The sequence below is a fragment of the Mustela nivalis genome (assembly GCF_964662115.1).
Source record: "Mustela nivalis genome assembly, chromosome: 5".
NCBI lineage: Eukaryota > Metazoa > Chordata > Mammalia > Carnivora > Mustelidae > Mustela > Mustela nivalis.
The window spans coordinates 25,510,569-25,522,876 of record NC_139024.1 but is presented as its reverse complement, the minus strand read 5'-3'; the positions used below and the strand labels follow the sequence as shown (position 1 = coordinate 25,522,876).

The 12,308-nt window shown below is 41.2% G+C and overlaps 1 protein-coding gene across 5 annotated transcripts in view; it reads right to left on the bottom strand.

Annotated features, from left to right (window-relative positions):
* LOC309864762 (uncharacterized protein) overlaps positions 1-12,014 on the bottom strand; it is a 468,381-nt gene extending 456,367 nt beyond the window's left edge. For 2 of the 5 annotated variants that reach the window (XM_082730550.1, XM_082730551.1), the window contains exons 1-2: positions 10,257-10,515; positions 2,305-2,367 (exon numbers count right to left, since the gene is read on the bottom strand). In XM_082730550.1, coding sequence (XP_082586676.1) covers positions 2,305-2,367; positions 10,257-10,411 — 218 coding nt within the window. In that variant the 5' untranslated portion in view covers positions 10,412-10,515. Of the gene's footprint in view, positions 1-2,304; positions 2,368-10,256; positions 10,536-11,826 lie in introns of those variants that run through there. The other 3 variants (XM_082730545.1, XM_082730547.1, XM_082730552.1) reach the window with 3 other exon arrangements.
* Positions 12,015-12,308: the final 294 nt, after the last annotated feature.

Sequence of the window (12,308 nt, the reverse complement as noted above, 5' to 3'; positions counted from 1 at the left end):
AGACTGTTCAACTTCTGTGTTATATCACTTCCTTACAAAAATGGTTGTATCAAAAGCAAAAAAAAAAAAACAAAAAAACTACACATAAACACTGTAATATATAGTTGCTAAATGTGTTTCCCATAGGCATACAGGTAAACAATCCTAAATCAGCTTTACATTTATATCATGGTTGAATAAATAATTAAATGGACAGTCAGAGCCAGGTTTCCTAACTCTCCTCCAAGAGAAGGAGTTACAGACAAGCAAGAAAGGAAGACTGGAAGGACGCATGTAGAGCTGGATTGTAGTCAGAGACACCAGTATAAACTCATGTTTATCTTAATATATATACAGATGGATAGACACAGAAATAATTATAGGTATATATTTATACAGTTAATATACACACATGTTCTCAGCTCTTTCTGTTGATAGGGCCTAGAAGCAATGAAACCCCAGGGGCAATAAGCACACCCAGAACCAAGATCCTGGTTTCTAAGTACCATCTGACAATGAAAGAAACCAGGGCTCACTGGATAAAAGGTTGTTTCCAGGACTGGGGTAAGGAAGATACAAGATGTTAGAGTACCTTGTAGTACCAGAAGGAAGAAGAAGCCAAAAAGATAAAAGGATAGAGGATACCAAAGGAACTCTAGAATCATCTTGAACAATCCAAAACTGGAACAATTTAAGCAACAAAATAAATAACATCCTATAGGATTATAACAAGGTATAAATATATTTTTATATATACTTATATATATATCCTATAGGAGGATGTATATATAACAGTCCATACTGATGTAAGTAAATTATTACATTAATTAATAGATGGGTGGAAATAGACAAATATTCCTTACAGAAGATATCTAAATAATATATGCACATACTCTCCAGCCTGGGAGATAGAGCTTATTCCTTCCCTCCAACCTGCTTGGAGATGGACTAAACTTAGTGACTCACTTCCAAAGAACACAGTGGGGAAGAAAAATAATAACTTTGCAATGGAAAAACCTGCCTGCCAAATGCTACCTTAACCAAGTGATAACAACGAATATCCTCAGTGATATCATGTGGATATTGAATCTCCTGTCATATGATAGGACAAGGACATTCCACTACTGTGGTATTCTTTCCAAAAATCTATAACCCTAATCTATTCACAAGAAAACATCAGACAAACTCAGCCTGGGGGACATTCTGAGGGTACTCCAGGATCCACAGTACTTGTCTGCCAGTATTCCTCCAGACCATCAAAGTCATGAAAAAACAAGGAAAAACTGAAAAACTCCCACAGACCAGAGGACTGGGAAGACATGATGACTAAATGTAGTGTAGTACCCTGAGTTGGATATACATTGGCGAATAAAACTGGCAAAGTCTAGAGTAGGCAAAGTCTAGAGTTCAGTTAGTAGTCATTCCATTTCTTCATTTTGACAAATGTACTATGGTGATGTAGGTTGTAACAGGAGAACTGGGCGACATATGGGAACTCCCCATGCCATCTTTGCAACTTCTTTGTATATCTAAAGTAATTCCAAAATTAAAAGTTTATTAAGTGATCATTACATCCTAAAATGGGCAATCCATGCAAATGAAGTTAAAATGCAATTATAGCTCATGCCAAGGAAAGGAAGTTAGAAATAAGAAGATAAAAATTTTCATGTTAATAGCTGGTTTTCTGCTACCCAGAACTACTGATAGGACTGTTATTCCATTGTTCTTTGTAAGATACTTTGGGGAAAACACAAAACCCCATCAAACTCATCCACAAATGCTTGCTGGATACATATCATGTGCCAGGCACTAAGGATGTTCTGGTGAACAAAATATGCTTCCTGCGTCTAAAGACCATCCAGTCTCATTGGAGAAAAAGAGAAAAGCCAAAACAATATAAAACATAGAAGTCCTGCTTTGGAGGTGATTTCAAGATGGTAAGGGCACACCCAGAAGGAACATCTGACCAATTCAATGCCAGGGCACCATGTCCATGAATAAGAAGTGCATGAATGATCTAATATGCCTTATGACCACCACAAGAACCCTAGTGATGGTCACATACACCAACCCTCTTCTGAAAGCACACAGCACATTTGAGAAATACAAGTTTAACCATGCCACCCTCTTCCTTCCCCCAAGGGTTCTCCATTTCTCTTAGAATCAAGACCAAGCTCCTTACTATGTGTTATGACTAGTTTTAGAGGTCAACCTGGCTAGGCTATAGTACCCAGTATTTACTACCCTAATCTAGGTATTGCTGTGAAGACATTTTTAGATATGTTTAACATCTACAATCAGTCAAATTTGAGTAAAGAAGATTACCTCAATGATATAGTGGGTCTCATCCAATCAGGTGAAGGCCTCAAGGCCAAAAACCAAAGTTTCCTAGAAAAGAAGAAATTCTGCCTCAATGTTACAGCATAAACTCCAGCCTCAGTTTGTAGTCTGCCTGCCTGCCAGCCCACCCTACAGATTTCAGGCTTGTCAGCTTTCTTAATTTATATCTATAATCTTACGTATATGATTATGGTATAGATAATATCTGTAGAATATACATAGGGTATGTATTTTATACAATAGGATATATATCATGTATTATGTTGGTTCTGTTTATATATGTAAATGGTATATGTATCTCTTATTGGCTCCATTCCTCTGGAGAACCCTGACTGATAAACCATGGTCAAGGTCTCCAGGTTTCATACCATCTGGCTCCTACTCTCCTCACCAGCTTCACCTTCCACCCGACGACTCTTCCCCAGTGTCTCTTCCCCTCACACTGGCCTTCTCGAATCCTTGTCTCATCTTGAGTCCTCTCAACTCATCCTCCTCCTCCTTCCAAAGGCTGTTCTCCCTGCTTGGATCACTTTCCCTTCTTTTCCTGATTAACACCTATTCGTACCTCAACTCTTAGCTCAACCGCTGCTTCCCCAGGGAACCTTCCCTGGCCCCGCAATGTCAAACCCATTTGGCATGAGCTTTCAAAGCTTCCCACACCTTTTCTGCATACTGGGAAGCTGCGACTTCAGTCTTCCCTACATGGAAGCTCCACAAGGCAAGAACTGTGACTGGTCTTACTCATTTTTTTTATAATTATATGGCGCAGCACAATGATTGGGACATAAAAGGCTCTCAGTGTGTATTTGTTTAAGGAATGTCAACACAGATGATATGAGAGCAGAAAACAGCCCTTCTTCATGGACACAGCCTCTGAAGTTCTTACAGGTAGAATCCAGTGGCCCAGTCCTCTTGACAACTCATCAAGCTGAAACCCAAGGCCAAAAAAAAAAAAAAAGGGGAACTCAGGAGGCAGTCAAAGCAGGCAGAAGGAGGGGGCTTTACTTGTGGGAGACCGAAATGTCTCTGCAGATGGGCTGGAGGTGGTCAGTGTGGCTGCAGCCTCACGTTGACACTGACTTCCCTAAAAATACCACCTGCCTCTTAACCCAAACCAGAGTTTATGTAATGACATTTCCCACTTATTACCAGCTGCCAAATGTTGAAACTCTCAGAAGTACCCTTCTTGAGTCTTAAAAGAAATATCAAAAAAAAAAAAAAAAAGAAAGAAAAAAAGACCTATCAACTCTAGCCTATTAAAGAAGAAAAAGGAAAAAGATATTTATATAACCAGATTTCTCTTTATAAAAAGGACTGAAACCTAAAAAACCTTGAGAGCTGGTCGAATTTTGGTTAATAGGAGTATTTATGACATTTCTTTATATTGTTTTTACCCTGAGTTACTTGCATTAGATAAGCTGACTAAGGTCTCAAAACACCAGGCCCCTGGGCCACATTTCTAAAGGTAGTAGTTATAGCTGATTCTTCAATTCATATATGTGACAACTTGGAAGTCCATCTTCAAATTCACCAATATTCTTCCTATTGGGCAGGGGGGTCTATATGCCTCGCTCTATGAATCTGGGCAGTTTGTGACTCACTTGTACCCAATAGAATGTGTTAGAAGTGCTGCTGTGTGACTTCTGGGGCTTGGTCACAGAAGACAATAAGCCAGAAGTTCCATCTGCTTCACAGGGACAGGGGGCATTGGAGCCCTGAGCCAAAATTAAGAAGTCTGACACTCCCGAGACTGCCATGCTGTGAGGAAGCCTAGCCACATAGGAAGGTCATGTGAAGATGCTCCAGTCGGCAGTCCTAGTCTTCAAGTCCACCTCACTCACGTGTTAATTATGTAAATGAACAAGTTTTCAGATGATTCCTGTCCCCAGCTGCTAAGTCAACCCCAGACTTTGAGTTTTCTTAGCTCAGACATGGGGAAAAGGAAGCTCAAACAAGTCATCCTCACTGTGCCGTTTCCAAATTTCTGCCTCAAAAGCATACTAAAATAGTTCCAGCCTTGTGTTTAGAGTGGTGTTAGTTATGTAGCAATAGGAATAAGAACAATATAGGAAAATGGGAGTTATTTCTTAGATGCCAAAACAAGTGTCCAAGTTTTCTCCACAGAAGTCAACATCCATCAATGGCTTTTACCTCTGATAAATCCTTCATGTGTAAACAAATGAATAAGTGGATTCCAAACAGCTTTACATACTCAGAAAAGAATTATATTTGAGAAAGGGACTGTTCAGTCAGTGTTCAATGAATGAATAAAGGAACGGCCCAAAGAGCCATGACATGTTTAGGTGAGGATACAGCAGAAGGCACAGGATTGCTTTCCAGGATCTGTGGAAACCTTAGCCCCCAGTTCAAAAAATTCAATCCTATAGAAGAACCATAGAAATTCAATCCTATAGAAGAACCATAGAAATCTCTAGGGCCTATCCTTGTGTTCTCATTCCATCGTATTTAATGCTACTTATCAAGAAACCAAATATACTTGTATATGTCACATATACAGATACAAAACTGAGCCAGGTAACAAACCCATTTGTAGCAGTAAGAATCAAAACTATTTTGACAAGGTAGAAGAATGAAGCAAGATAAAAAATGAGTGGCTGAAGTAAGCTTATTCCAGAGGGTAGCTGAAGATTGGGTAAGGACTACAAAGTCTTTGGGAAAGCTGTTAGATTCATCCTGGAGATAGTAGGAAACAATGGAATTATTAATATGGAGGCATTGTGATTAAATATCACGTTTCAGAAGGTGAATATTGGACATCTCTTTATGTGACAGATTCCAAGGAGAAAGGCCACTTAACACTCAGGAAATGTTCACAGTCCCACAACAATAAAAATCTATGGATCTGGTCTGGTCTGGTCTGGCCATAGTGAGAGAAAAAGAGGCAAAGAGGTGATTTGGTAGCCTGACCAGGAAGACCTGGGCAGCCGACTGGGGCATCAGGAGTACAGGTGAAGGAAGAATCAGAGAAGACCTAGAGCCCTTGAATGAGAGGTCAGCAGAGCTGATGGCAACAGAAATAAAATATAAGAGGGAGTATGCCCGGAGAAGAGAAAGAGTTCAGTTGGAACCTTGGACCTTGAAACACTAGTAGTGAGACAATTCGGTCACAAGAGCTAATGGACAATAAGAGACTTTCTATTAAGGTTTAGGGGAGAAGACAGGCATAGAGAAATAGACTTGGGAATCATCAGCCTGGAGGTGATACCTAAAGCCATAAATGAATTCCTGTGTTTTTGCCATGTTAAACTATGTTAAATTTTTGGCCTTCGTGGCAATTTATAAGCTCAAGATGAAATACTGTGAAAATACACTGCATCTTTTTCAAAAAGTGGGCTGCATAAGTAGGTTTACCATACCACATCCATTCTGTTGATAGCTTAATCAAGTCACAAAATATGAATTGCCAAGAGTGCCTATATTTGTGTTGGCTCTTATATTTTGAGCCATTCCTCCTAATCACATCAACTGCCAGGATTGGCTACAGAAATTAAGGGCCATTTTGAATGCTTTTAAAGAATAGCTGGGTGGGCCACTGTCCCTATTGCTCTCCACTTGAATAAATTGTAAGAACACCAAGAGCTTTTGTAGAGCCAAAAAGAACCAAAGAATGTGCAGCTGGAGATATCAGCTGTGCATATCTAATTCTGGCCAAAGTAACTCCCCAGAGCATCCAGCTGTAGAGAGAGAAAGAAAAGGAGAAGAAAGAAAATAATTTAGTCAGGGAGGACAACAGTGGCTAAAGACTTGAGTTGGCCACAGATCGCTATGACACTTGGGGACCAGAAGAGGCGCCGCCGCCACCACCACATTTGGGTAACTTAAAATTGCAAAGTGCACATCTGTCTGTGACCATCTGTGCGAACACATGCTGGGGGGCAGAGGCATGCTGAAATACAATGACCCAAAAGAGGAATGAGATAAGATAAGGAGAGGAAAATATGTAAGGAATCTAACGGATTTCACTCGGAAAGAGACGGCAAGTTGAAAGAAAGTGTGGGATGGGGTCTCCTTAAATAAATTATGACTCAGCAAGTGCCATTTTATCTATCTAAGAAAATAATTACAGGAAAGCAATGCTTCCTGAAAAGAGTCTCTGTGAATGAGCCCGTTTGGAATAGTGACAGAGGTTTCTGGCAGATGAAGGGTAGCCCTGCAGGACTTCCCCAAAAAGGACTTGGCTTGATCTCAGGCAGGTACAGAACTGCAGCATTATAATCATATACTTGTAGAAAGCACTGAAACCTGCTTTCCCTGGCCTCCATAGCATCTAGCATATTCCATGAGTTGAATGTCTTCCCATCTCCCTCAGCCAGCCCTTCAGTCACCTTCACAGGTTTCTCCTCATCTGCCTCTTCTTACTACTGAAGTTCCTCTGGGCTCTAACCTCTCCTCTCTTCCCTTCCACTCTCCTCAGAAGATCTCTGCTCACTTGACTTTAGTGTCACCCCTGTGTTAATGACTGTAAAATATTTACTCTCACCCAGACCTCTTGTCTGAGCTCAGACCTGGATGCAACTGCACACTGGGTATCTCCTCCAGGACATTTTACAAACTTGTGTAACATTGAACTCATGACTTTCTCATAAAGATTTATGCCTCCATGGGGTGCCTGGGTGGCTCAGTGGGTTAAGCACCTGCCTTCAGCCCAGGTCAGGGTCTCAGGGTCCTGGGATGGAGCCCTACATTGGGCTCTCTGCTCAGCAGGGAGCCTGCTTCCCCCTCTTTCTCTGCCTGCCTCTCTGCCTACTTGTGATCTGTCAAATAAATAAATAAAATCTTTAAAAAGTACATATACTTATATCTCCTCTACTGTTTCCTATTAGTAAAGACCACCTCCATTCACTCATTGTTAGAAGTCCTCATTTGAATGCTTTTTCCCTTGGTGTAAACTTCAACCACACGCCAGTGTTCTAAATTAATCCACCACTCCCCAACTCCATGTCCATCATCCTAGGCCAAGGAACCACCAACTTCCATTTCATTATCACAACAGCCTTCTGACTTGTCCTCCTGTCAATGATCTTGATTCTGCTCTACTTCATCCCCAATCCATTCTGCAGCCTAAAACTTTTTCATGGCTTACTATTGCTCTAAGGATAAGATCCAAATTCATTAATATGATTTGCATAATTGGCCCATCTCACATTATCACACCTCTCCCTTTGCCTCCCTTTAAACTCTACTCTCCAGCCATGCTCAATTTTTTCTAGTACCTTGAGCCCACCAAATCTTCCCTCAATTGCAGGCTTTTATAGGCTACCTGTCATTCTCTTCTCCTTTTCCTTGCTGAACAATGGCTATTCACCCTTCAGGTCACAGTTGAGACAAACCTTCCCTGACAAACCTTCTCTGAACAGTCCAGTCTGGGTTACTTGGCCTGCAGTGAACTCCCCAATACCCAGTAATTTTCCCCCATCAAATCGCACGCTATTGTTAATGCCTATTTACATAGCTTTATCTTCTGTTAGACCGTGAGGTCCAGGAGAGCAGGGAACAGGTCTGTTTTATGGGCAATCATATGTCCAGCACTTATCCCAGTATTACAGGTTGAGTGACTACATGAATAGGTAATTGGTAGACTCTCTAATCAGCAGCAGAACCCTGCCAGGTCTATGTCAAACAGTATCTCCTCAGAGAATTAGAAAGATTTCCAAAGTTCCTTTGTCTAAGATGTGCCTGGCAGCTACAGTATCTCCAGGAACATCTACTCCCTGACATGTGGCCAACATGAGTCTACTGAGAGATTCTCAGCTGCAACTCATCGCAAAGATCTATGCCAAGCATAAAAGAACCTCTTCACTTCCAACAAGGGAAGTCAATAAATGAAGACTTTCCTTTGGTGTCAGGAGCCTAGGGAGGCAGAATATGAAGCAGAAAGATCTAAAAAGACTCAGAGTCTTCCTAGAGAAGACTGTATTGTACTGTTCCCTAAATCAGTGGTTTCAAAACTTGAGCTGCTATCAGAAATCACCTGGAGGACTGCTTAAAGCACAGATGTCTGGACCTGACCCCTTGAGTTTCTGATTCAGTAGGTCTGGGATGGAGCCATAAAATTTGCATTTCTAACAAGTTTCCAAGTGATACAGATGCTGGGGACCACAACTCTGAGAACCACTACACTAAACATTTGAGTCACCCCACTTAGTCATACAAACATAAGAGAAGTCGGCCTCTACTGTTTTGGGGGAACGGGGGCCACCTTTTCTAAACCCTTGGAGAGGAAGTTCTCATTGCAGGGCAGGAAGTAGGGAAATTTGCACAGGGATTAAAGAACCTCTGGGAAATAACTCAGAAAATCAAAACGCCGGTCTCTTCTGTATTGAGGCCGAAGGTTATTGAAACCATTCTGATAACATAGGACCGTTTGAATTATTATTACTCTTCAAGAAAAAGACATTAGGACCTTTGTGGTAGTAATGCCTATCCAACATTCACTCATTCATTCTTTCAAAAAGAGCTCATATTCCTCTGGGAATTCCCTAATTCTCAGCCCTTAGGATTCAGGTAAGACAGACATCCCTCACCCACCCCCACCCCAGCACAGGGAAGAGCCCCAAACACAGATCTGCCCAATAAGCGTGTGCCACACCCAGCCCACAGTGTTAGGTTCAGAACTGGCAAGATACAAGTTGGCGTTATGAGAGTCAACCCTGGACAACCCACCAAAACTGCTGGGACAGGGACCCTCTTTTCCCCTGAAGATACCAAACTTACAGGAGGTTAAGTCTGGAGGTTCTGGTAGCCATTGCTCCACAGGGAAAAGTGGAACAGAGAATAACACTGAAGAAAATTTAGCCAAGAAATGAAAGAGACATACTCCTGACCACCTCCCCTGGATCCAGCAGGGTCTGAAGTTAAAACATTCTTGGACTTGAGCTAAATTTCTGCTGTTTACAACTGAAAGAATCTTTTGGGTTTTTCTTCAAAAAAAAGTTTTTAATTCTAGTTAGTCAACACACAGTGCAATATTGGTTTCAGAAGTAGAATTTAGTGATTCATCATTTACATAGAACATCCAGTGCAAAAGTCTTGACTGATGAAATTCTACTAGTAAACCCTTGCATGGGTCTGACCTAGGATTTTTAAGAAACCAACTGCTCTAGTGGTTTCTCTCAGGAAAGACAGAACTGCCAGGCCCATGGATTTACCAGGCCCTATGGGATTCTATGGAATACATTTTTCCCAACAAATCAATTCTTTAGCAAGGCACCTAGCCTCAACACTGTTTATTTGCCACCTTTCTCTCCTCTCTGAGCTCCCTGATTATAAGAAGTATGCATTCTGTAACCATTTTTTGTTGTTGTTGTTTTGGTTGCCACACAAGGTGCTCAAATATTTAATGACAATTATGGAATAACTGTTTGCAAACAGGCTTTGAAAGTAATATAACAAGTTTGGATCAGATCAGCCAGCATCCAAAGGGAGTGAAAGAAAAAAGGGAAAGGGGGCCACGGGGAACAAAGCCCAGTAGAAGGAATACTCAGCTAAAACAGGCAGTAACTTGCAAAGTTGAGCTTTCAAAGTCAGGTAAATCTTCACTCCACTCTAGAATATTTCTAACTAAATCCCAACTCTCACTAGAAGCTTCACCATTTTTCTTTTCTTTGAAAAAGCCATTGTGGAGGAGGGGGTGCCAGGGAAGGACAGCTAAGATGGTGACTCCCACATAAGTCAGCTTCCTCTTCCCAAATCAATTTCCAGAAACTCTGCCACATCATGCAATGAAATAAGCATTGCATCCCCCCCACCCCCAACTTCTAGCTCAAAGGAAAGTCTCAGAGTCGTGGACAAAGGCGATGGCAGCCCTCCTTTGGTGGCTTTCAGTGATAAGTAGCTTCCTGCCCTCACAAACCCTGAACTCATGGGAAGGAACTACCATCTGGAAAAGAGAACCCAGGAAAGGTTTGGAAGTATACCTGGCACAGGGTTTGTCACACATCTTCACGGTGAAACGTGCCTGTTGTCTCCTGAGGAGTCCGTCAGAACCACTGCGCACAGCTGTGGTCACAGAACTCTTCAAAAACTGGGCCCAAGAAGTGGCCCATCTTTCTGACATCAAGAGACCTGCCATGGAAGAAAAACAGAAACACCACAGATGGAGCTGCTTTTCAAATCCCGAGGGATGTCCTGAGATTAGCAGCTTTCCTCTGTGTCGGCCTCAAAGGCTTCCTTCACAATTGTTCATAAGCTAGCTCAAGGGATAGGCAGTGAAGTTCACTAAAACAAAAACATAACTCAAACATCCAAAACAGCTGGTGGAAATTGTGACTGTTTTAGAGGAGCTGACTTATCTAGCTGAGTCAAAACAAGTGTGAGCGCTTCAAACAGGCACGAGATCAGAAACCAAATTAGGTGTTTATTGAGTGGTGTCCCTCTTGATTTTTTTTCTCCCTTGCCAGACATGAATCTCCTCCATAGCTTCATCCTGACGAGGAATAATATCCTTTAGGACACAAGAATTGACATTTTGGGAAATTCATCTTAAACTAAGGTTTTCGTCCTAATTGTAAAAGTACTTTACATTACTTAGAGAAAATAGAGGGGGAAAAAAAAAACCTAAATAAATAAAAATCCCGATGCTACTGTTTCCATTTTGTTCTTCTGACTTGTACCCATACCCACAGTTTTAAATATTTAGGTCTTTATTAAGAGGACTCATTTTCATTCTGATTTTTTTCACGGAGTGTATTATGACCACTTCCCTGGTGGTTGATCTATTCTTCCACAACATTTTTATGTCTGATGAACACCATCAGTTATTTAGCTAATGTCAATTGTAAACACTTAGGCTATTTCTGATTTTGTGCTTCGGTAAACATGGTTGTAAAGAATATCCTTTCGATAATCTTTGCACAGGTACATAGGAAATTTACTTTCTCTTTTAGGCACTAAAATTCAGGAAATAACATGGATAGTAATTAGCATTGAAGGAGTATAGCCCCTTTCTCCGTGAGACTCTGCCAATTGTCTCCTTTTGCATATTTTCAGACCAGTTGGAGAGCCACTATTAGAACTTCAAGGCCTTCCTGGTTTCATAGAAGATTTGCTTTCGGTTAAGTTCATAATCTCTTCGGTTTGCAATGCAGAAACACCTAAATAACAGCTTTTGAAATGCATGGCAAGAAATAAAAGCAAATAAAATAAATAATTATCAGGGAAGATCACTAGTCCTGGTAGGAAAAAGAAAATAAAGAACTACATCAAAAAAATAAAAAATAAAAGTATTGGGCTGATTACGCTGGGCCACTCAAACTTTATCTTCCAGAAAACTCTCAGATTTAGATAATTCGTAGCAGGTTTTACAACCACAAAAACTAGCAAAAATTTTCCACTTTCTTATTTTTCCTGTTTTCTAATTCGAAAAGTGAAATGAAACATTCCAAAGGAGAAGACTATGAAATGGCAGTATGACCTCTCCTTCTCGATTGACTGCCCACGTTGAACAAAAATTGCTTCTGTATTGGCTTGACCTATCCAGCCACTCACCATCGGGAGACGAATCACTCCCCACGAAAAGTCATTCCAGAATTTGGGTAACAGAGAAGTTTACGTCCCGCCAAAAGTTCAGCATTTGCTGGTAAAATCTGGGGAAGACTGCAACGGTTTCTCGGAGAGCGTCTCTTAGTAGTCCCTGCACTCTGCCCTCTGAAAACAGCATAAGCAGCTTCGTGCACACACAGCCCCTGCCGGTTTCCCTTAAAAGTCTCGTTCTCTTCATCACCACCGAGTGGAATTAAAAACAGTTGGTCAAGCTCCACGAATCGACAGCTGCTTGCAATTAGATGAAGCATTTAGAGCCCTTCTCTTAACTACCTTCCCAACTGCCTAACCATTCAGCATGAGCAATACACCGTGACAATTTGCCAGAATGTTTAACTTATCTCCATCTCTGGTGGTTTCTATACCTTCCTTATTTTCTTCAGTCTTCCCACACACTGTCTGACTCTTCCAGTTCCTCTTGTTAAATT